The sequence below is a fragment of the Camelina sativa genome, chromosome 5, assembly GCF_030686135.1.
Source record: "Camelina sativa cultivar CO46 ecotype springtype chromosome 5, ASM3068613v1".
NCBI lineage: Eukaryota > Viridiplantae > Streptophyta > Magnoliopsida > Brassicales > Brassicaceae > Camelina > Camelina sativa.
This window is the reverse complement of record NC_141884.1, coordinates 39,903,187-39,930,756: the sequence shown is the minus strand read 5'-3', so window position 1 is coordinate 39,930,756 and position 27,570 is coordinate 39,903,187. Positions and strand designations below refer to the sequence as shown.

Sequence of the window (27,570 nt, the reverse complement as noted above, 5' to 3'; positions counted from 1 at the left end):
ATTATTAAAATCAGTTTTTTTTTGTAATATGTAATTTACTTTTTTGGGGTTAATTTGTTAATGTGATTTGATACAGATTTGGTTAATTGAATTGGTTTATACAAGAATTAAATTAACAGTTGAGAAAAGGTTGGTTAACCTTACGTCTACGTTACTTGTTGTTATTAACGATCGTATCTATAAATGTGAACGGCACGAAATTTAAGTGTGGCATCCACTTTCTTCTCTTTGTACATTCTTTTTTTTTTTCTCATTAGACTATTTCATCATTGATAGTATTAAAGCTTACGATGTTAAGCGTATGTCCGGTTAGTGATAATAACCTTATGATGTTATTATGGCTATAATAACAGGATAAAGATTTATTAAGAGGGAGGTTTTATTGGTACTAAACTGTTGTAATAAAAAAAAGCTTTTGATTAATTGACCACCACCATGACTAATCATAGCTTTGAAGACACCTTTACGAGAAGACATGCCTTTCGAAACTCATCTCCCAGATTCTTTGCTTTATTTCTTCCCTTTTCTTGACGTCTTTGTGATGCTTTTAGCCAACATTTTTAGTGGTAATTTTTTTTATAATTAAATCATGTCCTATTTAAATCTAATTATATTCACGATTTTATCTTTTTTTCTTTTCGTGTAATCATAACGGAAATTAAGGGTTGTTATCTTTTTCACGTCTACCACTAGAAAGAAAGATATTTGTGTTTTTTTCATAATACATATTGTCTCAGTTTTCCTTTTACCAGAGGTAAAATCACAAAATGGTAAGCATATATATCTATCATTTTTCTTTTTATCCAAACCAATTAATATTCTCAAACCGCTTGAAAACGAGTGAATATTATCACAGTAAATAAATTAAAATGACATGAGAGCCAGCCAAGTAAAAAGGAGGAGAAGAAAGCAAACTTGCCCGAAGAAAACAAAAGCAAAAAGACCGTATCATTTAAGTTTCTAAAAAAGAATCCAAACTAGGACAAATTGTCTTCCTTGACGACTTGATTCATTGTCAAGTTGACACTAGTCCACGTCTTATACAAAGAACCACGCACCAGGAACCGGACATCACAACTATAAAGCTCGTTGAAGAGTTTAAACTCCCTAGGGACTACTTGGATATAGTGTATACGAATACGATTCTCTTGAGCATAAATCTCCATCTCCTTCAAACACCTAAAAGAATCCAAGAAATGCTTTATCATATCTACCTCTCTCTTTGTTCCTTGAAACATCTTAATCTGCAACTTCTTCACCGGACAAGACATGAGCGAACGCCCTTTGTTCTCCCGAGAAACGCAGTCACAAGCATCCCCACATTTATCCGTCACATAGTGTAAGAGACCCTGAAATAATAAGGGAAGGGGCTTGAAATTAAGAATGATCTCTTAATTATTACTATCTTGATATTTTAACAAATGAGCTAGCTGTGTTGTATATATACCTCAAGGACTAGTGTTTCTAAAAGAGGACAATTCCTTAAGAGAGTCGGCATTGCTTGCCATCCTCGGTGCTCGGAACTCCAAATACGCAACACTTTGAGGTTGTTGAACATCGGTATGGATTCACACCGTAGAGAAAGAACCTGAAACAAGGCAAAGCCAAACTCATCTTTTTTTTTTTTTTTTTTTGAATGTAATGTTAAATTATATTCAAAAAGTAAAAACGTTTGTACAACTAGTGCAACATAAAGCAGAAAATGGGAGAAAGCTTATTACAGCTTCCTATCTTGGAGAGAAATTAAAATTACAATCGAGAACCAAACCAAACTTGTAAACCAGTGGCATAACGGGTGTCGCCACTAAGGTCGATTGCTAGAAGCTGGTTCCGCATATGCTTATCTATGACGTCAAACTCATCATTACACAAGTGCATGCAATATACTTGTTTTAAAATCTCAAGGATTGATTTCTCTATTTGAAACCTAGCTAGGAGACTTGAAACATCAAGATGACCTTTGATTATGCATTAAAAACTGTGAAAGGACTTAGCATAAGAAATTCACATAACTAAATAAGGCTAACACTAAAACCTCGAGAGTATCTTATGCCACTGATAAGCTTCCACACATTTCGAAAACGGAAAAAAACATCATCCTGATCGTCCCTTGACTTTCTTGCTTGCCTAACCTGGATTTCAGCTAAGATAAGGTTGAGTCGAGCCTCAACTACACTTGTCAAGTTAACTTTTGGATAGTCCTCCGCAACATAATCATAATAGTCAAAGTAAACCAGACGTGGAGTATCAAAAGAAATGCTCTTTAGAGTCAACAAGCCCTCAGAACCGGATGAATGGATAGTTAGCTTCCTGAGGGTTTCACTTGACACGGTTTCATCACACTGGACCCAATGAATAGAATCAATGGATAATTCTTCAAGCACAGGGAAAGAACGAAGAAACATGTCCATCTTACTGCCACAACTAAAACAAGCTAGATCAAAAACGAGTGTTTTAAGCATTGGTAAGAAAGTGTCTTCACGACCAGTCCTCCATGTAAGAACTGAGTTGTAATTTCTTAATTTTAGCTCGACTAGTGTCCCACTGTTGAACATGTTTGGAGGCAGTATAATTTTCCCGTTGGAAACGATGTCAAGATCAAGGTCGGAAACACCACGCTGAAGCACATTAGATATCCAACTATTCACACGACATGGATCAACACGTCCAGCATGACACGTGAGGGAAAATCTCTTAATGAATGGGAGAATCACCCTGCAATGCTATTACTCTATCCACAAAATCTATGAAGCTCGACAGACTTTTTTCGCAATTAGAATATCGAAACACAGTGTCATCGATGTCAAGATTAGGAACAAGTGCAAACAAATTGTACCACCTCTTTGAAAGAAGAGATGTTGAAGCAGCCTCCTTGGTCGTAAGGAAGGAAGGACAAGATATGACACACAAGCTCGTCAGGTAGATTACTGAGTAAATCCATCTTCTATATAACAATCAATATTATTCTCGTTGTAGACTACGACGAAACTAATCAAAACCGTGTTCTGTAACCTAAACCTAGACTTAAAAGACGTTGCAAAGAAAGAAAGAAGGGCTCTCTCTTAACCTTTCTAATTGTATTTAGGTTTCTGGATTGGTGGTTCCTTTGCCTAAATCGGTTCGGTTGTACAATTAGCAAAAATCCTCGGTTTACTCTTAAGCCAAAGTGGTTCGACCGATAATTATTTTAGCACCGTCACACTTGCGATGATGCTAAAGGTTTTGAATATATTAATAGAAGTAACTAACTTAACTAACACGGTTTAGACTACTACGTTTACATATAACATGGTTTAAAAAAGTGGTAACAAATCAAAGTGTACTCTCTTTTTTTTTTTTTTTCAGTTTTCATTTGTTTAATAATCATTACTATGTGTGAATTCCACAGTACAAAGATATAATAGTTTATATCTTTATTACTTGTGGGACATCAAATCAAATATGAAGACAAATCAAAGTCGTATGTTACTGTGTCCCTTGCTTTCATTTGACCGGTTGGTTACCAACGATTTCGGTTGTTAGATTAATAGATTGTGCTGTTGTGATCAGAAGAAGTAGTCAGGAGGACTCAGGACCATGATGTATTTATTTATTCGATTGAGGGAGAAAACACATATGAGCTTAGCCCAATAGAAGTGTAAAAGCCCAAACCCATAGTATAAGGAAATGACTAAACTACCCATGATCAGTAACTAAAAAAAGAAGAAAAGCCTAACGAGAAAGGGGGGGACAGCTGGATCGAATCGGATCAGATCAGATCACACACAAAGCAGTGGCGTCGCCTTCTTCTCTGCCTGAGGCTGCTGCTCCTCCGTACCAATTCTGATCCACCTCTCTGTCTTTCTCTCTCTCTATACATATTACATATATCTTTTTTTTTCTTTTTGTATTTCAAAAGTTTGTATGCAAAAGTTGTGAGTATTTTTATTTCTAATAATAATAATAATAACTGGAAATAATAATAATAGGTGGCCTAGTGATGTGCGTAGGTAATTTTAGTAGTAGCAGTAACTAATAGTAAAAATAAAAATAAAAACCCATCAAGTTAGCAGCACTGGTTCTCGAGAAGAGTCTACTACAGCTGTGACAAGGGGGTCTTCTTTAGGTTCTCTTGGAATTTGCTCTCTCTCTATTTCTTTTTTTCCCTCTATTCAATGTAACAATCATATAATTTAGCTATAATGATTATGATTCTGAATTATATCTAAATGGAGCTTAGTTTAACCCTCAAACAATGCACTAAATTTAGCGTTTAAATTGTTTCCAGTTATATAAACCGAGCTTAGTTTTTACTTTTAATTTTGGTTTATATTATTCACGTTTTGACTGAAACAAAAATAGTAGTAGTAGTAAAATGATAAAATTTGTTTTTAGTATAGGTTGTGTTTTACGAAATTGCCACTATGAGATTGAAAAAAGGTAAGACTGTTGGGAATAGTCTTGTCATTTAGCACTTTTGCACAGTTAACCAGAGAACAGGGAGACCTTCTTAACAAACAAAAGTAACAAAAAAATAATCAACACACAAAATTCTTTTTATCATTAAGAGATGATAACAAAGATCAAATTGTTGTATTTAACCCAACTCACGTTTGTTTTTTATAAGAAAACAGTCTAGTCGAGATACGAAAAGTTTGATTTCTTTATTTAATTATTAATTATTAGATATAGTTCATATGTTTTTTAACATTGTCGAAAGGTAAAACTTTTAACTCTCTGTATGACAGCAATTGTTATGTTTATGGACAAGCTGAATTTCTAATAATACTAATATACTAGTACTAATAAACATTTTAACACTCTTGTTGTCAAGTTGAACACTGCATATTAGACACTGCTTTCGTCGTTTAAAAAGTAGTAGTGTAGTAGTCAAACTAATTAATGATTAAAATTACCCTCATAATCGAATTTTGTTATCTATATTTACGTAAGTAACTTATCAAAGTGAATCACTTCTCTAATGGATAATATCACTTAGTAAAAAATAAACAAAGCACGTACGTTGATTAACGAAGAGATTTACACGTACACATCAACCTTAAGGAAGAGAAGAGAACAAACAAGACTCATGATTTAAAATTAAGCTAGTGGTCACTCTCTCCAGGCGCCGTTCTCTCTCTCTTTCTTTCTTTCTTTCTTTCTTTCTCTCTTCTCTCTCTTTTTCTCTCTGGGAATGGTCAGTCAATTTCACCACTGAGAGCTCAAAATCGCCTGACCTTGACCTCTTACTCTCTCTTATCTCTTCCCCAAACACTTCCCAGTTTTAGAAGAAGAGAGCCATCATCATGGTGGGTCTACTGAATTATTTTTACCTTTTTCAGTCCCAAAAAAAAGAACAAAAACATGAAATTGGGAAACATGAGTCTTCTTGTTTCAATTCTGGGTTTCGTCGAAAAAAATCTAAACTTTATTGTTGTTTTTGGTTTTTTGGGTTCTTTTTAAGCAGATGCAATCTGGAGAATTCCCTGCATGGCTTGAAGTTTTGTTAAAAGACAAGTTTTTCAACGCTTGTTTGGATCATGAAGATGTTAAGAAGAACGAGAAGAACATTTTATGTATCGACTGTTGTCTTAGCATCTGTCCTCACTGTCTCTCTTCCCATACCTCTCATCGTCTCCTTCAGGTCTCTCTCCTCTCTCTCTCTCTCTTTTTGGTTTCAAAATTTTGCATCTTTACGAACAAAAATATGAACTTTTTGTGTGTTGCAGATAAGAAGATACGTGTACAGAGACGTTTTGAGGGTAGATGATGGTTCGAAGCTAATGGATTGCTCTTCAATTCAGGTATAATTAAAAAACTCTGTCTTGTCTCCTCAATCTTTTTGTAATTATTTCATCCTTAATTAATGATACTTCTCTTAATCCTTTTATTGTATTGTAAAACATTTAAAAAGGTTCAATTTTTTTGTTTTTTACATGGGTTCTTGTGCCCTAGATTATTTGACAGCTTTTAATTTAATACGCGTTATCTTTTTGTTGTTGATGATGGATGATTACAAAAGCCATACATAACGAACAGTTCTAAAGTTGTGTTCATCAATGAACGACCTCAGTCTCGGCAGTTTCGTGGTTCCGGTAACATTTGCATCACCTGTGACCGGAGTCTCCAGTCTCCTTACCTCTTCTGCTCTCTCTCCTGCAAGGTCTGTTTTTTTTTTCATTTCAAATTCTATCAAATTTTCCAAATTCGATTTACCAGTTTTATTCATCTGGGTCGATCGATTGCACGATTACACGTAATTGTCTCAGATGTAAAAGGAACGTTTTTTTTAATTTTTGTCTCATTACTAAATTTTCAAATTCTTTCAAAAATACAGAATTCAATTTCTTTCTGTTTTTGTTTTTTGTTTTGTTGCTTTTTTATTTAAACACGCGTGTACGATCATAAATTTACACGTAATTGTCTCTGAAAACACAAACACATGGTTTTGTTTTGCTTTTTGTAGATTAGTGACGTCATAATGAGACAAAGAGCACTCTCAGGCTTTCTCCGCGTCTGCAACGTTCTCGATTTAGCCGACGAAGTCACGACAACGACAACGACAACGACGCCCAGCTCCACTCTCGAACCGACCGGGTCGACCCGTACGTCTTCCGAGTCAGGAGGAGGAGACATGTTCTGGTGTCAGGCGCTCGCTTGCACCGCTACTACTGAAATCGTTAGGAAGAAAAGAAGCAGCTTGTCGACGACGACTTGCCGGAGAGTCACGGAGGAGGTGGTTTCAACTACTAACACGGAAACTCCGGCGAACTTTTTAAACCGACGGAAGATTACGCCGCCGCAGCGTGCTCCCCTCTATTAACTCGTAACGTTCGTTTGTGAAGTTTGGTTGGTCAGTCAGGAGTGGTAAGTAGAATGAATACACGTAACTATTATAGTCTTATTTTATATAATTAATCAAGTATCTAAATATCGAAAAGTTAGGTTCTTAAGAAAAAAATGAAAGTATGGGAATTAAAATAGAGAGATGTCTGTCCTGGTTTTGTCTGACTCTGATCTGTACCGGGTAAATGGTAGAACTCTATGTTATTTAATTTCTATACTTTTTAGTAAAACCAAGCATTTGGTTCGTATAATCCGTTTTATTGCTTCCCGTTTTTTTTTAATTCGTGTTCTTTTTTTTCAATATTAAAAAAAAAAATGAAATCGCAATTTTAGTAGTACTATTGATTGAGGCGGCCTTAATTTATTATTTTACAGCGGCGAAGTAAATAAATTCTTAAAAGGATTAAAAAAATTTGTTGACATTAAATGCATAAGACCGACCATATCTTTTCTTTGGCTGAGTTAAATGATACGTTTGAAAAGAAAGAAAAAGGAAGTAAAAATGGTGATGGAGAACTCTACAAGTCTAAATGTGGTTTGCAGTGAATTTATGATTGTTTGTGTATATAAAAAAATAAATTAGCTCACACACACAATATAGTAAACATGTAATGAATTATTTGAATATCAGTTGGTTGGTAATAAATGTGATGCATGCGATAAAAAAATTTCTTGTTGTTGTGTGTGTGTGATTTTGTCTTATGCATAATGTATTTTGTGTTTTTGCACGAAGGAGAGACGAATAATAAAAATTTGGTTAATTTGGTTTATATGAAAGAAGAAGACAAAGAGATTGGGACAGACATTATGGATAGACGTGAAATTGTGATTGTTTCTCAGGCAAATAATACTAACTAGTCTTTTCTCTCCTGTGTTCCCTGGACCACTTCTTCTTCTTCCCATTTCTTAGTATACTTCCTCTTGTTTTCTATTTCGTGAATCGTGACATTATGATAGATGATATCAATAATAACAATGTAGGGATCGTCCTTGGTTATAGATTTGTTTTCTTGTTCTTTTCGGAAAAATTATTGCCAAATCTACGAGGTCCATATCGATAGTTTACAATTCTAACTTTAAACCCAAAAAAAAAAAAAAAATGGACGAAGGGTTGAATAGAAAATATTGATAGTTAATTAACAGTATTTACGATTTTATTCCAAATAAATATATTACTTCGAGGTTTCTTCGAACTTGTTTGATATTCTTTTGTAATTTTAGTAAATATTGACAGCCACAGACTGTCACACTTGCGATGATGCTAAAAGGTTTTGAATATATTAATAGAAGTAAACAATGTACAGGTAAATAAAAAATTTCAATAAAATAAAAACGGAAACCGAGTTTTGCTACTTTGTAGGTATGAATGGGACAGGCCAATTGTGCACTGGAACTTGAACCAGATTGCTTAGAGAGAAAATGCTTTTATAATATTTTGACAAATAACGGAAATCGAGTTTTTCTACTTTAGTGCAACTATGATAAATTGCTTAAAACATCTTGTCCATCATATTTATAAAAAAATTCAGACGTCAACATAGTTGATTCTAGGCCGTTCTTGCTGGGCCTGTTAAGGCGGAACAGTCTTAAGATTAGGCTAAATGGTGGTGTTTAAAGAACTAGAAGACCTTCTTCTATAGTAGCAGGAAGGAGGCTTCCGAGAAAAAAGCAAGAAATTGATTACCTCTTTTACGCTTGTCAAAATGAACAAACTTGAGCCAAGCTAGTTTCTAATGAGGCTTCATTAGAATGATGACGCGGTTTTGACCAATGCGAGTCTCACTAATACGACCAAGGTGACGAAGAACCTGTTAGAAAGACATCAAAAGATGCCAATGGTTATGTGGTTTGCACCGTTGTGTAATCCTAGTGAAGAGTTGAAAGATGCATAAACATGTTATTTGTATTTGAAATGAAGGAAACGTATATCAGGTACTTACAGTAAGTATTGCTTTTCCTGTGTTGTCCAGTTTCAAACTTGGTCCCTTCATGTCAGTTTCAAGAAAGAAATGTTTGCCCTTTACTGCTTGCGCTGTTACAATATCTCGCAGTTTCTGCATATGAGAGTTTTGAACATAATCTTTCTCAGACCTTCATTGCCACTCAAAGATTAGAACAATGTTTTCGCTTGTGACCAGATACTATCATCTAGACAGAGTGGAAGATGAGTTATATTAGCTTACCAGTGCTTTCTCCCAGAGGTTCTCCGCCAGCTTTGCAATATAACAAACATCCAGTCAGTACAGCATATAACTCAAATCCACAAGCTGAAAATAGAGCATAAATATATGTAGTATACCTTCTGTTTTGGGGCAGCAATAAGATGGGCATTTGCTTCAGCATACGAAGCCATGTCATTGATAGCTGCGTTCACTTTCTCAAGGGTGAGTCTTCCTCTCATGTACCTATTTTGAGAAAAAATGTCAGGAAAGCAGAGATATGCATTTCACATAAACAGGAGAATAAAAAGCAAAACTGTACTTACGATGAGAGGGAATTGAGCTCCTCAACAGTTATGTACCAAACCGGAGGAGACCCGCGACCCTTCTTCTCCTGGAAACAAAAACCAAAGTCCATACACAGAGATAACAGAATACACCAGTAGCTACAGTTTGATCATTCATAGCCATTGAGTCTTAAAGGCCATAAAGTCTCTTTTGGAGAAAATGCAAGTACTACTACTACCTTGGGTAAAACAACTGCTTCCTCATCAGATTTCAAAGAGCTGAGTGCATGCTTTTGCTCATACTGCTTGGCATTTTCTTGCAGCAAACTAGAGAATAAACAAAACACACTAACCTTAGTCAAACTTTGAGGACTATACATACCAAGACATGGTTTAAGAAAAGGTAAGTACCATCGATTTAAATCTGAATTCAACATTGTAGCCTTATCAGGCAAATGAGAAGGCGCATAAATAGACATCTTCTGCAATCTCTCTTGTTGTCTCAGTGATGCCTCGATAAGTTTCTACAAGCAACACAACTTCTCAAGATTCAAGATTCCAAAACCCTAAATTACGCAAAAAATTTCAAATGACCGTTTTCTAGAATCTGAAATTTTCAAACAAGACGTACCTTGGCTTTTGGAATAGCTTCGGTTTCTTCACGCAACCGGTCTTTGATAGATTGAACCTGAAGCTCCATGGAGCTCAACGCCGTGTCGATCGCCGATAAATCCGAGATGCTTTTCGCCGGATACACTGCATGAAAATTGAAATTAGGTTCATGAAATTGGAGAGATTTGACAACGGATTTGAGGTGTTTGGGGGAACTCGGGACTCACTGTTCCGGGCGATGACGAGTTCCTGCAATTCGCCGATTCGTTTATGGAACGAAGAAATCAACGAGTCTAGAGAAGATCCAGCTTGATTTCCCTCCATATGCGCTTCTTCACGAATCTCTCAAATCTCAATCTCCCCCAATTAGAGAGTTATCTCTGACTCTGTCTCCGCTTTAGGTTTTAGAAATTGGAAATTGCAGCAACTTTTCCGGCGGGAAAGTGTTTTGTTAGCCAGATTGCAGCATTCTCTTGTTGCAGGGTATGTTATGGGCTTTTCTGACCCATTATTATTCTACCTAATGGGCCTTATATTAGTAACGTGTTATGGGCCTTATATTGTGTTATCATTGCATAAAACATGTGACACTCGTTATCTTAATTTATTCCCACAAAAAAAATACTGTATTAACAATTACGTCACGGAAAATAAAAAGAATATGAAATTTCGCGGAGAATAAGAAAATAAGAATAACATACTTTCCTTTGATTTATTAGACTATCTTCATTAGTGTGTTTCTTAGTTGTTTCTTAAAACAATTTTTAATAATAAAAAGGGAAGAAGAAACTTTGTTAAGAAAAAAGGAAAATTTTGTTGATTATTGGTAGAACCAAGTTAAAGTGTTTTTTAGTAATAAATATAGTAAAATAATAATTAATAAATTAAAATATTCAAAATTATTTTATATATCATAGAAACATATTTTAATAATAAAAACATAAAATAACATACAACATTTAAAATTAAAACATAAAACATTAAAAAATAAAAACATAACACACAACATGAAGAGAGAACACACGAAAATGAAAGAGAAATGCCAAAAAAAATTTACCCCATTAATCTCATTTCACCATTCATATTGCGCCACCTGTCCACTAAGAAACGTTTATTTTGGTTCTAAAATTAAAAACGTTTCTTACAATCCTTAGCTTATTTTTCATTAATAATTAATATCTATACCTAAGAAACATCTAAGGACTACCGATGAGGATAGTCTTATTGTTAGTATATATGATTATGCAGTACTACTACAACTCTACAAGTCAATTTTGAAACTTAAGAGGAGGGAGGAGACGTGGAATTGGGACACCTGATTGCATTGGAACCAAACGCGGGATCTTCGTCTTTTTTAGTACATCGTTAACAGTGACTGTGCACGCGGACTCGTCTATATATACAAATTTTAAATTTAATATGGCATTTGACGACTAGTGGGACTAATACTATTCTTAAATCGGAAAACACCAACCAAAGAAGTCTATTTTATATCGCATCTTTTAGCATTGAATATTGATAACACAACACAATATTGTGAACAATGACAACAAAAGATACATACAATCGCAACGAAATGATCACACACATGCATGTGCATATAAAGACGAGTAGATTTAGTAGTACATCATGATATATGCATGCAAGTGTAATAAATATTAACAAAATCAAGAAACCTTACGGAGTAGTATTTAACATTATATTACATGATAACTGTTTTTACTAATCTAATTATATGTGTATTTTAATTGTAAAGCTTAAAAGTAGGACGTTTCTCACCATACATCATGATATCTCTGAAAATGTGGAAATTCTTCGTGACTCAAGGTTATGATATATAATAAATCACGATATGAAATTCGTTTCTATCGTTACACATGATCATTAAGCGTTAATTATGGTGCGGCGGGTGTGTTGTGGGCTGCATATAATCAAGATTGAAACCAGGGTGTTCTTGATCTGATCTAGGCTGCTTCTTTGAATATTTAGGAATTTTCCAAGTTCTTGAGCCTCTTTTAGACGACACCATTTTGTCCGAAGCTCGTTTTACTCTGTGAACGTCCTTCGTTTTCTTCATGTTGGTCTGACCATTAATATCACCATGATTAACTACGGCATGTGCTTGGCTCGATAAGTTGTTCGTCTTGTTTGTTGATTGAGCTTCTAGTTTTGTAATCTCTTCATTTTTCTGTTGACATGGAATAACAGTTAGTATTATCAACTCTAGCTATACGCATAACATTCAGAATAATTTAAAGTAGTTGGAGCCTCCCTACAAAATTTTGACTATAACAGTAGATTTGATTTTGAAAAGAAAAACTATGCATTCCCATTCTTCTATATTATAGAAATCAAATTTTAAAACCTTATATACAGATGAACCAGATTTTTCTTTTTAAAACGGACTATATAATATATATATCATACACACATGTTAATATATAAATGATCAAGAAATTTATTCGTGTTAATTTCCTATGTTTATAAGCATGTGGATTTACAATAATAAAATATAACATCATTCATAATAACCGATCGAGACTCTTAAGTAAACAACATCACAAAGCAAAAAGGGGCTTACCTTAGTTAAATGATCACGATTCGCACTAAGCTTCTTCTCTATGTGTCCAAGATGGCGACAATCGCATAAAGGAGACCGAGAAATGATGACAGAAACTATTAGGAAATAGAAGCAAGCACTCCTCAACGTATCCATACGAGTAGTATCGATCAACGAGATGAATTATAGCCGAGACAGACCAATATGTAGATATATATAGGGAGAGATAGTCAGATAGATATGGCGGTTTAAAGGTATCGTGATTGTTATAAATGCGTAAGGCAGAGAGATTGTGTAATAAATGCAGATATAGATGGAGAGAGAACGAGTCGTTGATGGTATAGTAGAGGAGAAGGAGAGAACATGCAAATGTATGGCTGAGAAGAAGAAAAGAGTAGTGAAGGTCAGATATGGTTTTGTGTGGCCCCCTCTACTGTCTCTGCGGAATCCACCGACCCAAACCAGAGAAACCTAACGAAGGAGAAAAGACCAAACTTGTGTCTTCTCTCTCGTAGTTATAGCAATCTTCAGATTTAGCCCCTTACTGATTTTATGTATATCGTCTTTTTTAAAATAAAATGTAATAATAATGGAGCGAAAATCTAGCTAGTCATCGAAACGAGCAAAAGGGAGAATTAGGGTTTTTGATGCATATGCTTCTTTGTTTATCCCAAGAAGAGGTTTTAAATCTCTTACCTCTTTGTCTCTACGTTGAGGCCTTTAAACACTTTGCATGTTTTTACGCTACCTTTCTAACTTTGTCTCCTCATTTTCTTATTTACGTGTGTGTGTGTTTCTCGGGAAGCATAACATTCGCGTAACGATCGATATTTCTAATGGCGATAAGAAAAAGTAAGCAGACTTTTTTCGACCAAACATTCTTCAAAACGGATTCCATTTCTGACAGGTTCAAATTAAGTTTTTTTCTTATATATAACTCATTATTATTCTGTAACATGGACGGGGTGTTTCGAATATATTAGGTTATAGACAAATCGATTGCTGATCGAAATTATATTCAGGGAGTGTGCTGTGTGCAGTAAAAGCAGAAGATCTTTTCAATGCTTCCGTTCTTTTGTAGCATCCATTTACATATATGATTAACTTATTCATGAACTGACACGTTACTCAGTCTTATCTGTATATATAGTTGATAATAACTAATAAGGTCATCCCCAACGGGGGGATTTAAGAGGAGTTTTAGTTGAAAAGAAGCAAAAAAATAAATCAAAGAAATTAAAAAAATATAAGAGGCTCTCTTGTTTAGTAGACTGATTTATAGAATAAGAGACCTTATGTGTCACTTATTCGTTGGCTAAACAGAAAAATAGAAGTAGGAATATTTTTTTAACCGATCGAATATTTCTTGTTTCCATCGCTCTGTCTCTCCCTTTCTCTCTCGATCGAGAAATCCAAAATTACAAAGGAAGGAGATTGAATCAACCAGTATATGGAATCAAAGGAGACTGGAGTCGGAGGAGATCCGAAGCAGAGGAGATTGAACAGCGGAGGGCATTCGGAGGATATAGAATCGAGTTCGAGATTGAATCGTTTGAGATTTGAGTTTGGAGTCGATTGATTCGGATGAGAGCAAAAAAATTGGAATCGTAAGGTATGTTTATCAGTTTAATAGAATGAATTTGCGATTAGTTCAATGGATTAGTTCATCGGTTTGTTCTAAGATAAATCTAGGGATTTGATGTTGTCGATTGCTACTGTTGGTTTTTAGTTTGAATTGCTTTGTTGTATACATGTGCTAACTCAATTACCGTTGTGATGGTAAAGGACGTGTGATGAACACTCAGAGAACACCCTTTGGAATGATGTCTCAGGTAACTCATTATTTATTCAGCTGTGGTTTGTATATTGAGATTTATTTGCTCTTATCTATATCAGTGTATGAACATATCTGGTCAAGTATAAAAATGATTTTGGGGTCACTCTCTTATAGAATGTAACTGTCTTCCTTTTTTCTGCTAAAGATGAAACTGACTAAGGAGAAAGATTCACTGGCAATGACTGTAACAGAACTCACTCGTGATTTGGCTAAGGTAACTAAAGCATTTTCTGCTATTTCTCTCTATCTTGCATGCTTCTGGCCTCTGATCTATGAGAATGATAGTTTTCTCCTTCTCCATTTGTTATTACAGCAAACAGAACCTGTTGATATCAGAACATGCGACCTTTTGTAAGATATGTGTCCTTTGGCTACAAATGCCCCCATTTCTCTGTTTAAAGCTTTGTCTTTTGATTCATTATACTCATCTCATCGTACTTGAATGATTTTGATTTTGCCCTTTTGAGGAAGGCTTTTTGTATTGGTGTGGTTTTGAGTTGGTCTGTTATGGTTTACTTGCTCTTACTATCACAGCTCCTCCTCCTAGGGACAGTCACAGCTGGAGACAACTTATTTTTGTTTGGAGGGTTTACGGATGCTCAGAATCTTTCTGATGACCTTTATGTGCTTGATGTTGGTATGTAACTGAAACATCATCAAAGTATCTCTGTTGTTTTTATTCTTCGTTTTTAGAATCTCTTGTTGAATTCTAGTCCTGCTTCTTCTTCTTCTCTTGTTTTGATTCTTATTTCTATGAATGATTCAGAAGAGCCGGGCATGTCTTGTGAATCTTGGGGGAAGAAAACATGAGTTAATTCGTATGATGGCATATGGTAAGGCAGCTGATGCGTTTGACGAATACCTCCGAATTGCTGAAACCACAATGTTCTCATGCTTGGATCATTTTGTTGATGCCATCATAAATTGTTTTGGAGATGAGTACTTACGAAGACCGACACCAGAAGATCTTCAACGACTACTCGATATTGGAGAGATGCGCGGATTTCCGGGGATGATAGGAAGCATATTTGGACAAAATTTGGAGAATACCATTAAGCATTACCTCTTTTTATGAATTGTACTTCTCTTTTATTATGTTTTAATGTTTCCTATGTTTAAAATTTTATAAAATGCAATAATTTTAAAAACATATATCTCAAATGCAATAATTTCATATTCTGTTTTAATTTTTTTATTTTCAAAAAAAATAAAAATTAAGAGACTCATTCTAAGAACCCACCATTGGGGGGTTACCTTTTAATTAACAATCAAAAAGTTCTTAATCTACTCAAACTACAAAATATAATAATAAACAATTTAAGAGGCTTTAAAATAAATCCCCCCGTTGGGGATGACCTAAGTAAGCAGCGGTCTTGTCTGTGATTAGTTCTGTTGTTAGATGTAATTATCACATTGAGATATATATATAAATAGATAAATCTTTTCCCACATGATAGTTGTTGATATATACGTGAACACAATGACGTTACAACAAGCGAGTTATTTCGTTGCATAATTGCGATGACTTATCGCGATTTTAATTATATTTTATGCATAATAAAGTAATAGTTTCCATGCTTCTAATCACCAGGGAGACATAGTTTGATAAGTTCAACAAGTGGACACTGGTAGTGTCTGCTAAACCCTCAAAAGTCAATAGCAAATTTTGTATTATCTAATATGGTTGACTGTTTCAATAGGAAAAAAACAGAATTTGATTGAAATTATTAAGTTCAAAAAACATGCAAAACTAAACTAGTGTATGTACATACATTACATTTACATACAAGCCCCCTTATCTAAGTCGTCTTACAAATTAAACGCCCTAAAATCTTGTAGTTCATTAGCGAAAAAAATATCTGAGATCTCACAAACACATTGCTGAGTTTTGGTTCAACAATCTTCGTGAAGCGTACCCAAAATATAGATATTTTTGGCACTTTTTGTTTGTAGTCAAATATTTGTGAGAAACAATAATAGAGTGGAGGAGACATACTATACTAAATTAGTAGTTGACGTGATATGGGAGAGAATACATTTACATTTAATGGAAGGATTCAAAAAATGGAGGAAGGTGAAGAACGTGTAGGACCAGAGAGAAACAGCAGACAAGTGTGCGTGGACCATCACCGCCTCTGTTTTTATGTTGTTCGTGAAGGTCGTGCCCTAACCGCAACCCCAAGCCGCCATTACCGCTCACTTTACCACGTGGCGTTTCCCCCATGTTATTTGTCTTTTACTGCTTACGTCGGCCGGCCCACAATCGTTCTTTACTGTGTCTAGATTAAGCCCAACAAGCTCCCGTGGGGCTTGCCCCGCATTTGTCGGGTCAAAAAAAACTCTCTACACACTAAAAATTGTAAAACCGAAACGAAACACTTTTGTTTGCAAAAAACCGATCAGTTTAGATTGTTCATCATATCCGCAGCTCAAACAGTTTCACGACCAAGAAAGAAGATAAATTTATAATTTACATTCCATTAAAAAACTTAAAATAAGCAAGAACACATCACGTTAAATTCGGACGATAGTAATCATAATAATTAAAGCACTGAGTTTTTGGTTTTGTTTCTAATCAAATTCATGACGATCCAAACGTGTTTTCCCCACTGTAAGTAACATACAAGAAACCGTCTTCTTCTTTCTTGTCTTCGTAGATGGTTGACATCATTGCTCCTGCAATCATGGTGGATTTAAACATTGTTAATGTAATGGTGATTAAAGAGTAAAACATGGTGGAAGATGTAAAGAGGAGTCATTTAGCGGTGGGAGGAAGAACATTATCAACAAAGATGAAGATAGCTTTCTCTGAACTAAGCTGGATTCTTTTACGAATCACATACACAAACTGGCCAACCGTTAGATCCGCTGGGACAAGGTATCTGTACAATGAATACATATCCAAACCATATGAATTAAGCATAGCAAAAACTCCAATGTTTAAGAATCTGACATATATATATAAACCAAACAGGATCATCATTCATACTTCTTCTTGTCGATGTTAGCTATGTCACTTTTCTCTGCCTTCTCCACAATCACCTATAACAAAAATAAAAACATCTTATTTCTGAAACTCTCAAGTTCTTGAACCACAGAGTTAAAAGAATCTTCACTAAAGAGTCTATATCCTTCAAAGGAAACAAGAAACATCTATCAAAGGCCTCAGGATTCGACACAAGAGCTTTCTAAATATATAATTTGGGTATGCTCCTATAGTTTCAACAAAACTAAGAAACAGAACACAAAACAGAACAAAAGCTTGAAACAAGTTAGTTTTAATTACCGGGACACGGTCAGGATACTTGTCTCTGATTCTTAAAGCTTCAGCTTTCCTCTTTTCTGCAATATAAATAAACCAAGAACCCATATTTACTGCTATACTATATCATACTAACAATCACAATCCAATTACTGGGAATTTTAAACAAAAAAAAAAAAGAAAGTTTCTTTTGTACCGAAATCATGATCCTGCTTGAAGCTGCCTGTACTCATTCTTTTGTTCCTGCAAAAAATTATGACAAAAGTTTCCAGAATCACCGATTTACCCCAAAGAAAAAAACGATTTTTACCAAATCCCTAACACAAAACCCTAATTTTTTTTTATGCTGCCCAAGTCGTAATCCACTTTTATAGTGTTTAATCTTCTGAAGGAATCGAACAAAGGTTATTATAAAACGAAATAACAAAGATTGGAGAAACTTACAGAGAGGGAAGAGATTATACTTTGGGATTCGAGTTCGGTATCTCAAACTTCGACTGCGATTGTCACAGTAATTATATGTGTAAATAAATAGTATATAATCACGTCAGGTCAGCTATTTATATATATATATACGGACCTTTAATCGAAGATATTTGATTGGTTTTAATCCCTAAACTAAAGTAAGCATGATTTAGTTACCAAATTATTTATGGTCTAAGGCCCATGATTAGTTAATAATAATACCATAGAGTAATGTTTCTTCAATTTGTTCTATAAAGCCCGTTATAAGAAGACTGCTGTAAATTTGTTTTCGCTTGTATTATATTAAGCCCAGCCCAGTTACCCATTTATTCGAAAACTAAAGTTTATTGTATTAAAAAGGATGTATCTACATTTGTTCAGATAACTACAAATTCTTTTGACAAAAAAAAAAAAAAAAATTATAACTTTAAAACACTTATAGACTAATGATATCGAAGAAAATAAAATACGTACTATTATTATTGACTCTGGTTGTATATTGCATTGGAAAACAATGAGTCGAAAGATAAAATTTATATTTAACTTTTAGTAGTCAACAAAAATGAAAACTAATTATGATAATTATTATTATGATTGGGGAAGTGTCTTTAGTCAAGTGGTTACACCACCACCTCTGCGACCGATCCCATCGGAGTTTGACTCCACTAAGTCGCGTTACCCTGCATAGTAGGGTTTAACTATGAATCGAGTCTTGTTGATTCAATGATGACAAAAAAAAAAAAAAAAAGTTATATATATTATGATTCTAGAACAATATCCACATTGATTCACCGGCTCATGGCTTAATGTGACGTAACCTATACTAGTATATACAGTTATCAGATCATTTATTTTATAGAGGAACTTCACTGTGATTTGATTAGTATAGTAGTCGCTGTGCCATGCGGCGGTTGGATTTGTTCGTATACTTGCTTAATTATGTCAACTGTTTCTAGATGTCTATAAATAATTTTAGGTTTAACAATGTGTCAATCAATAATATTATACAGTTTGATCAAATAATTAAATGTTATAATACTACATGGTTATGTTGGTTGTTGTATTGACAAATTATATAAGATCATACAATCTATCACTATCTTTTTATTTTTGTTTTGTTTCCGCCGTCACTGTATTTTATTCTCTAACAACGCGCGCGAGACAAATTTTATTGTTTGTGCTGTAATGTTTCTCCTAAGTCTTGATAAATTAACAGTAAACCAACCAAAATTTGACATTACGTTGTCCTTGTTTTGTGATTTGCGACTTGGATATGATATGATATGATATGACCTTTATTCTAATAAGTTAAACCCCCTTTCTAATTTCTCAACATACAAAGTGAAATTTTAAATTAGTGAGATTGTGAGAAAGAAAACTTTACCCGTGAATCGAAAGATCAGCACAGCAGACGACTATCGTTTATTTTGAGAACTTTAGGTTTATTTTGGGAAATTAGTAAAATCCTATTCATATGAAAGTGAAAGTGAGAGTGAATTTGCAAATATGACATCTTGACAATTGACATTTGACATGTGAGACAAACAAAAAACAAACATACTACTTTTTTGGGTAAAAGTATATATAACCATAGCTCTCTATTTCGGTACTAGTTTCGAGTGAGGAAAGGTGAGTATGAGCGGTGAAGTTACTAAAGTAAATCTTAGAGCATGTGCATTAGTTGGGACAAATATTTGGTCCCTTGAATAAATTAATGTTATTTTCAGAGTTTCTTAATTTTGGGATGAGCATTGGTGTCCCTCACAATTGGTCCCCAGTAAAAAAAAATATTATTTTTTTAAATATTTAAATTAATAAGTAAAATCATAGTAAAGTTTAAATTCAAATAAAACATATAACATTAACATTAATAATATAAGAAAATTACAAAGTTACAAAAACTTGGAAACGAAATTGGAACACAAACCTCTTTCAATTAGAACCGGCTGATTTTTCTCGAGATCAAACAGTAGATCGCCCTTTGCATGATGATATTTAGGGATGAAATCAGATCTCCAAACGAATCGCCGTCAAGAGAGAGAGAGTAGAGAGAGAGAGTCGGAGACAAAAAATAAATTCGAACCATTGAATTTTTCCGTCTCACCCTACAGAAACAACAACAACGACCCACACGTTGCCACGTGTTCAAAGGGACGATGCAAATTACGTCCCAATTGTAGGAACGGTTCTACAATATTAATTTGTTTTTGATTTAAATCAAACCTTTTATTAGCGTGGGACGGGTGAAAAATCAACCAATGCACATACTCTTAGTTGATTTCTAATGCATTGTAACCCTATCCAAATTTTCAAAAATATTTGGTCTATTCATTTTGTATAGTATGTTGTTTAGGTATATATATCAATATAGCATGATATTTTAACTGATATAAATCAGTTTACATACCTTATATTTGACATTTAATTGTTTTATACATATGATTATATCAACGTAACCAAATTAGTATATGTATTCGTGAAACGGAATGACGAGTAAATTAAATTGTATGCAGGTAACACACGGTCGATGTGTCCCTCTTCTAGCCATTCATCCACCTATATATTGAGTTGATTAAACTAAGGCAATTTGGGTATATTTTAATTCCTAAACAGTAAACACAACAAAAAAAGAAAAGCAGAAAGAAATAGTTTAATACTAGAATACATGGTGTTAGACATACAACAAGGTGGTGGAAAATTCACATGGAGGTTTCTTGTTTGTCTTGGAGAAAAAAAACATGTCTCCCATTATTACAATGTCCAATTACAATGATTTTCGACTTTTTAAATATTGTTTTTGGTTTTCATAAATATACAGAAATATGTTTAGGGCAACAACATAAGCAATGTCTCCTTCTCATTCACACACAAACCACCAAAAGTTCCAACTTGTCTTGTAAATCCAGCTACACATCTTTCTTTTAGTATTTGATTTTCCTTAGGTATCCTCCTCTATTACGGCCACTTAAGTATCTCAAGTTTGTAAACAAATTTATACTTTTTGAGTAGAGTTACTTAGACTATGGATTATATATATCGTGTTGGTCATAGACTCATTGGCAGTATGTAGTATGCTGGTTCTATAAACTTTGATAGTAGAGACTAGAGGTGAGGGCACTAACTAATATCTATAACAAGTCTACATCCTATATTTTGTATAGTCAAGACAGACTCGAGCCACCCGATGCTGGTCCGGGTCATGATGCCAGCTTCAGTTTTTAAAAACCAGGCATCAAATTAAGCTAACTGCTGCAAGAGCTACTTTACAACTAAACTTACTGTATTACCCTTCCTTTCACGTTGAGCGTATTCGTAAAAAACCAGGGGTAACAATGGTACACAGTTATAGACAGTAAGCCATCTGCGTCAAATTAACCTTTTGCTCTGCAACCTACCTCGGTATATGTTTTTAGATTTTTTATACAGTATTTTCAGATTGTTTTGTTTTTGTTTTTAACGCGCCTCAGTATTTTTTACTGTTGACACAATTTTTTCTATTTTTTTGGTGCCTAGTTTGAATTATAAAATCCAGATTTTTTTTTTCTACTTTCCAGATTACTTATTTTGCTAGATCTTAGATAGTAGATAATCATATATTTTTAACAGTTTGAGTAAATAACTTTGACTATACATAGTCAGTGTTTTACACCTGATTTGAAAAACAAATCTTGACCCATTTATCACTCAGTAAACAAAATCTTTAGTATCATCATCATTTAATTCTCAAATTAGTAAATATATCTCATATATATATATATTTTTAAAATATATCTAATAGCATGCTACATAATAAAAAAACATATATATACTCATGATAATAACACAAACTCTACTTTGTAAAAATCAAACAATTTCGGGGAAGTTAATGAAAAAAACAATCCAGTCAATCCGCATAAAATCAGCGGTTTCCTTATCATAGTAATTTTTTAGTTAATTCAAACTCAAAAATCAAAATTAGATAAATATATGGTTTTGACTTTTGACTTAAATAATCAACGCAAAACAAGATAATAATAATGGTAAATCAAAGTTTAAAAAATATATAGCAAAAGCAACATGCAATATACTTTGACAAAAGAAAAAAAAAAAAACAATATACCAAATTAGACCCTATCATAAGAAAAGATCTATGAACATTTTTAGCCATAGTACAAAAGAGAATGAATGAATGACCATAGAGACTTATAGAGAGTAAGAGTAACGCGCCGTAAGTGCGAGTTAGGCTTAAGAAAAATGAGAAAACAGATGTAGAGATAAGTAAATCTACAGACACAAGGCACCACACACAGAGCAAAAACCAAATCCTTTTCCCAAATAAAAAGAAAAGAGACCATTTTTATTTTTTTGGATGAAGAAGATCACTTTGGAACGTTCTTGCAAGCAGCAGCCAGAGTCAATATACAAAAGCAAAGAGACGAAAGATTGTTATTAACAACACCCAACCCCGAGTGAGAGAGATATATATTATATAATGTGGGCGCCAATTTCAGTTTCAAGCTTTCATCTTCTTCGTTGTGAGATCTAGGGTTTCTTTTTTGTTCTCTCACTCTTTCAAAAGATTGGTCATGCCCCTACCCTTTGAGCAATTTCAAGGGAAGGGGTTTCTAGGTTTTTTAGATTCAGAGAAGCTCCTCCATGGAAGACAAGTTGTAGTTGAAGAAGATCTCTGCTTTGTTGTTAACAATGGTGGTTTCTCGGAGCCGACGTCTGTTTTAGACTCTGTTAGAAGTCCAAGCCCTTTCGTCTCTTCTTCAACCACCACGCTGTCTTCCTCTCACGGTGGTCCCAGCGGCGGCGCTGCTGCTGCTGCTGCTGACTTTTCCGGCGCCGATGAGAAATGCGACCCGATGGGTTTCGAGGATCTCGATGGTGTTCTCTCCGGTGGCTCTCCTGGACAAGAAGAGAGTATTCTTAGGTTAATCATGTCTGGTGGTGGTGATGTTGTGGATCCGGGTTCTGAGTTTGTTGGTTTCGACACCGGTTCTGGATCCGACCCGGTTATCGATAACCCTAATCCACTCTTTGGCGGCTACGGCTTCCCTTTTCACGACGCAACGAACCCTGAGATTCTGATTAACCCAAGTCCTGATTTTTTCTCGGATCCTCCGTCGTCTCCTCCTCCTCCTCCGGCTAAACGTCTCAATTCGGGTCAACCCGGATCTCAACAGTGGGCTTTCCAGTTCTCGGATCCGGGTCACGAATCTCACGACCCGTTTCTCACTCCGCCCAAGTTAGCCGGTGAAGACGAACACGACCAGTCAACGTTAATCATCGACCAGCTATTCTCCGCGGCGGTGGAGCTAATCGGAACAACCACAAACGGCGGCGGAGATAACAATCCCAATCCCATCCTCGCGCAAGGGATATTGGCGCGGCTCAATCACAACCTTAACGACGACGACACTAACAACAACCCTAAACCTCCGCTTCATAGAGCAGCTTCGTATATAACCGAAGCTCTTCACTCTCTCCTTCAAGACTCATCATCACAACCGTCACTCTCTCCTCCTCAAAACCTAATCTTTCGAATCGCAGCTTACAGAGCTTTCTCAGAAACGTCACCGTTTCTTCAATTCGTCAACTTCACTGCAAACCAAACCATTCTCGAGTCCTTACAAGGGTCTGATCGTATCCACATTGTCGATTTCGATATCGGTTACGGAGGTCAATGGGCTTCTCTGATTCAAGAACTCTCCGGAAAAAGAAACAGATCTTCTTCATCGCCTCCGTCGCTAAAGATCACAGCTTTTGCTTCTCCTTCAACTGTCTCCGACGAGTTCGAGCTCCGGTTCACAGAAGAGAATCTCAGAAGCTTCGCGGCAGAGTCAGGTGTCTCCTTCGAAATCGAGCTTTTGAACTTGGAGATTCTCTTGAATCCAACTTATTGGCCACTCTCTCTGTTCCGATCATCGGAGAAAGAAGCAATCGCTGTGAATCTTCCAATCAGCTCCGTCGTCTCCGGTTACCTCCCGTTGATCCTTCGTTTCTTGAAACAAATCTCTCCAAACGTTGTCGTTTGCTCAGACAGAACATGCGACCGTAACAACGACGCACCGTTCCCTAACGGTGTGATTAACGCGCTTCAGTACTACACGACTCTGCTCGAGTCACTGGACTCGAGTAATGCGGAAGCTGCTACGAGGGTCGAGAGGTTTTGCGTGCAGCCGTCTATACAGAAACTGTTGACGAATCGTTACCGTTGTTGGATGGAGAGAACGCCGCCGTGGAGAAGTTTATTTGGACAATGTGGATTTTCTCCGGTGATGCTGAGTCAGACTGCGGAGACACAAGCGGAGTATTTGTTGCAGAGGAATCCGATGAGAGGGTTTCACTTGGAGAAGAGACAGTCGTCGTTGTCTTCACTTGTCTTGTGTTGGCAGAGGAAAGAACTTGTTGCTGTCTCAGCTTGGAAACGTTAAAAGAGAAAATATTTTAATAAAAAGGTTTTTTAAATTTCGTTTTTTTAGCTTTTTTAATTTGGGTTATTTATAATTATGTTTTAATGTGTTCTTTTAGTCTTTGATTGTGATGTTAACCAATCAAATGATATATATAAATCCTTTTGTTAGTCTTTTTTTTCTCCACTTTTATATTGCTGTCGAAATGATAAATACGGTTTTACATTTTATATCATTCACTAGATAATACATTATTAACTTGTGTGTTTTGGGTTAATGTCGTAAACGATGTTAAAAGACTTTTAGAAATTGCAAAGAGATTGCGTAATACGAGATTTGTCCGTGTAGTCAATCACATGGTACCTCGGCTTAGATTGATATATAATCACAAATGTTACCAAATTTATTCTTAATTTAATCAAAACCACTTGAGTAAGATTCTGCAGTGAAATTGTGAAAGTAACATTCTTTATTGTAGGATTGGATACGAAATCCACCCATGTCTTTTGCCTCTTCCCAATCATTTCTTAATTTTTGCCTCTTTATCATTGAATTTTGATTAGTATATATAGTTTCCTTTTTTCATTCAGATTTTATTTTTTTAAAGACCTCTCTAAAAAAGTCTGCTTGGGAACAACGCATTCATTAACATCCCCACATGACATTAGTCTTTTTCTTTCTTTCTTCAATCCATCTGGAAAACAATTTTTTGAAAAGTAAATCAATTGCATACGCCGCCGTTTCATTAACCAACCAGTCAGACAACACAAAATCAACGGGCCGAATGATGGAACCAGTTACTTACTCCCATGGAAGCAAAAATTGCATACCGGTTCAATCAAACAACAAACCGGAGGGTAATCTCAGAAATTTCTGCAGCCATATTGCTGTACTCTTCTTTTGAACTTCACTCTCGTTCGTAGAGGGAAAAAGTAGCACCGGTTTTGTAAGTATTCTTGAAGCTATAGTGAGTTTCTTGGGGATATGGATTAACACCACAGAATCAAACTCCATGAAGTCTTACGAACGAGTAGGCTAATGCACCAGTGAATATGTAACTATCAACCCTGTCTAATATTCCACCTGCAATTACATAAGATCGGTTAGAGAGGAAGCATTGATAGACTATCAACCCTGTCTGATTTATCATATTATTACCGTGTCCAGGGATGAGTGAGCCGGAGTCTTTGACACCCGCGTCACGTTTGATCATTGACTCAGTTAAGTCACCAAAGACCGATCCGAAGAAGTTAAGAACTCCAAAAGCTATAATGCTGTTTAAATAGAGAACCAGTCAGAGAATAAAGACAAACATTATGATTCAACAAGGCTTTGGGAATTCGATCGGATTTGAGTACCTGACAAGAGATTGAGGCCAAGACAAAGATTTGGACAGTAGAATGGTAATGGAAATACAACCAACAAGTCCTGCAAGAGCTCCTTCCCATGTCTTCTTTGGACTAATGCTAATAAGAGGAGTTTTACCAAATGCCTGCAATTTTAGTTCATTAACTTCAGGCGGAAGAAACTATTGCAAGACTATATAAATGCACTGGAAGGTCGACAATATACTAAATTTGTACTTCTTTTTATCGAATACACTGAATAGGACTCATCCTTAATTTGACAAAACGAATACACTGAATAGTACTCATCCTTAATTTGACTTAGATATGATCTTCATTAGAGACATACCTTGCCACCGAGAAAAGCAAACGTGTCTGAGGCAATTATACCGCAGAATGAAATCAATATAGCAACAAGTCCAACTGTCCAATGTGCTTGACCACCGAGAATAATTGGCCAGCTTCTTCCAATTCCTATAAGAAATTAAACTGCTCAGGAGACTTAGTCTTTGATTACTACTTTATGTATCAGCAGAGCTAAGAAGGATCATAATAATAATAAAGGAATGGAGTGCTTGCCAGTGTTAAGAACAGGAGCAGTAAGACCACAGCGTAGCTTAACCCAGAAACAAGGAAGATATCCACAGTAAAACAGCCCAAACATCGTACTACTCAGCTGAGAAAAACGAGGGTTTCCTCTCTGTAACAACAACGCCATTGCAACAACAAATGCTGCGGATGTCACCGAGATATCTATATGACCAAAATACCTATAAAAAACAACATTTTCATCAGAATAAGAGAAAGAATCCCAAAGCTTTTAAAGTTTTTTGACTGACTGAAACTAACTCACAATGTAAGTATAGGCATAAGGGCACATATAACCGAGCAGACTCTAGAAAGATATCGTGGAGGAGGTGTCATTCCTTGAGCAATTCCTTTACTTCTCACTAGTTCGAAGTATTCTCGAGCACTTAGAAGAACCGCAGCTGCTAATGCTGTTGTGAAAACCCATCCTCCAGCTAATACAATACCTCCTACAGATAAGCCAATTCCTAGACCAAAAATTACTCTCTTCTTAAACTGGCTTCTAGATTTCTGCTTCTGATCATCTACACTCGAATCTTCTTCAATAACTTCCAATTCTTCTTGATCTCTGCTGTGTTCCTAAACAGATGGGAGTAGTTGCAGCAATGCCATGATAAGTTTCTCAGCCTTTCATACTAATCCAAAAGCACAAATCTTTACATCATCGAAGTATTTTACAACTAAGCTGAAATTAACAGATTGAAGAAAGTAAGAAAGAGGAATAAAGTTACCTCCTTTGAGTTGCCATCATTACCAATTTGATTTGATTCAGCTCGAGCAACGGCCGTGATGATAACACGCCGGTTAACAGGAATACGACTAAAGCGAGAAAGAGACAATGCTTTGGATTCGACGAGACCCAAATTCGAATACTTTTCGGAGAAGTGGGGAAGAGTTAGAGATTTTCTTGGAGAGGAACGGCAAGGACATGTACAGAGAGAGCTTAACGAGAGCGGTGTAGGCTTATACCTACAGACCTCAACAAAAGGCGCCATTGAAGTCCGAAACCCTAAAAGAAGATTGTATAAAGGACAAATTTTTACGATAACGGAATCCTCCGCATCACGAAAGGAAGGATTTTTAAGATTGTGTGATTCGGTGAATCTAATCGGAGCTTTGTACGGTGGAGATGCTAATGGGGGCAGTGGTGGTGGACCTTGATGGGAATGGTACGACGTGAGATTTGGTCTGAACTCCACGCGCATCTGTTGACGCGTAGATTAACTCACCG

General features: G+C 35.5%; 5 protein-coding genes and 2 pseudogenes across 12 annotated transcripts; 2 read left to right on the top strand and 5 right to left on the bottom strand.

Moving 5' to 3' along the window:
- Window positions 1–977: 977 nt before the first annotated feature.
- Window positions 978–2,941, bottom strand: LOC104789801 (putative F-box protein At3g58950 pseudogene; annotated as a pseudogene).
- Window positions 2,942–5,102: 2,161 nt separating this feature from the next.
- On the top strand, window positions 5,103–7,078 carry LOC104788346 (protein RGF1 INDUCIBLE TRANSCRIPTION FACTOR 1-like). The gene is made up of 5 exons (XM_010514099.3): window positions 5,103–5,288; window positions 5,447–5,623; window positions 5,709–5,783; window positions 6,002–6,142; window positions 6,446–7,078. Exons 1-5 carry the CDS (start codon window positions 5,286–5,288, stop codon window positions 6,800–6,802), a joined length of 753 nt encoding a protein of 250 aa, XP_010512401.2. The 5' UTR covers window positions 5,103–5,285; the 3' UTR covers window positions 6,803–7,078.
- A 1,155-nt stretch (window positions 7,079–8,233) lies between these two features.
- LOC104788344 (SKA complex subunit 1 homolog) lies at window positions 8,234–10,365 on the bottom strand. Of its 2 annotated transcripts, XM_010514098.3 has the most exons (10): window positions 10,111–10,335; window positions 9,903–10,027; window positions 9,683–9,795; window positions 9,511–9,598; window positions 9,311–9,378; window positions 9,125–9,230; window positions 9,009–9,038; window positions 8,766–8,879; window positions 8,510–8,633; window positions 8,234–8,392 (listed from the first exon to the last, which is right to left on the bottom strand). In XM_010514098.3, the coding sequence occupies exons 1-9, from the start codon at window positions 10,205–10,207 to the stop codon at window positions 8,556–8,558; spliced, it is 819 nt and encodes a 272-aa protein (XP_010512400.1). In that variant the 5' UTR covers window positions 10,208–10,335; the 3' UTR covers window positions 8,234–8,392; window positions 8,510–8,555. The 2 variants fall into 2 exon arrangements, with proteins under 2 accessions (XP_010512400.1, XP_010512399.1); XM_010514097.3 differs by having other exon boundaries at window positions 8,234–8,633; window positions 10,111–10,365.
- A 1,321-nt stretch (window positions 10,366–11,686) lies between these two features.
- On the bottom strand, window positions 11,687–12,945 carry LOC104788343 (root meristem growth factor 10-like). The gene is made up of 2 exons (XM_010514096.3): window positions 12,465–12,945; window positions 11,687–12,071 (listed from the first exon to the last, which is right to left on the bottom strand). The coding sequence occupies exons 1-2, from the start codon at window positions 12,597–12,599 to the stop codon at window positions 11,775–11,777; spliced, it is 432 nt and encodes a 143-aa protein (XP_010512398.1). The 5' UTR covers window positions 12,600–12,945; the 3' UTR covers window positions 11,687–11,774.
- Window positions 12,946–16,659: 3,714 nt separating this feature from the next.
- On the bottom strand, window positions 16,660–18,136 carry LOC104788342 (autophagy-related protein 8g). Of its 6 annotated transcripts, none has more exons than XM_087451516.1 (6): window positions 17,987–18,136; window positions 17,739–17,785; window positions 17,567–17,622; window positions 17,270–17,322; window positions 17,060–17,162; window positions 16,660–16,956 (listed from the first exon to the last, which is right to left on the bottom strand). In XM_087451516.1, exons 2-6 carry the CDS (start codon window positions 17,773–17,775, stop codon window positions 16,948–16,950), a joined length of 258 nt encoding a protein of 85 aa, XP_087307642.1. In that variant the 5' UTR covers window positions 17,776–17,785; window positions 17,987–18,136; the 3' UTR covers window positions 16,660–16,947. The 6 variants fall into 6 exon arrangements, with proteins under 6 accessions (XP_087307642.1, XP_087307638.1, XP_087307643.1 ...); XM_087451512.1 differs by having other exon boundaries at window positions 16,660–16,957; window positions 17,045–17,162; window positions 18,007–18,126; XM_087451517.1 differs by having other exon boundaries at window positions 18,007–18,126.
- A 3,975-nt stretch (window positions 18,137–22,111) lies between these two features.
- On the top strand, window positions 22,112–24,579 carry LOC104788341 (scarecrow-like protein 22 pseudogene; annotated as a pseudogene). The gene has a single exon (XR_015558040.1). The product of XR_015558040.1 is annotated as a scarecrow-like protein 22 pseudogene (transcript).
- Window positions 24,580–25,029: 450 nt separating this feature from the next.
- Window positions 25,030–27,528, bottom strand: LOC104788340 (phosphatidate cytidylyltransferase 5, chloroplastic). The gene is made up of 7 exons (XM_010514091.3): window positions 27,071–27,528; window positions 26,605–26,918; window positions 26,331–26,521; window positions 26,101–26,225; window positions 25,764–25,897; window positions 25,564–25,679; window positions 25,030–25,488 (listed from the first exon to the last, which is right to left on the bottom strand). The coding sequence occupies exons 1-7, from the start codon at window positions 27,332–27,334 to the stop codon at window positions 25,409–25,411; spliced, it is 1,224 nt and encodes a 407-aa protein (XP_010512393.1). The 5' UTR covers window positions 27,335–27,528; the 3' UTR covers window positions 25,030–25,408.
- Between the last annotated feature and the right edge of the window lie 42 nt (window positions 27,529–27,570).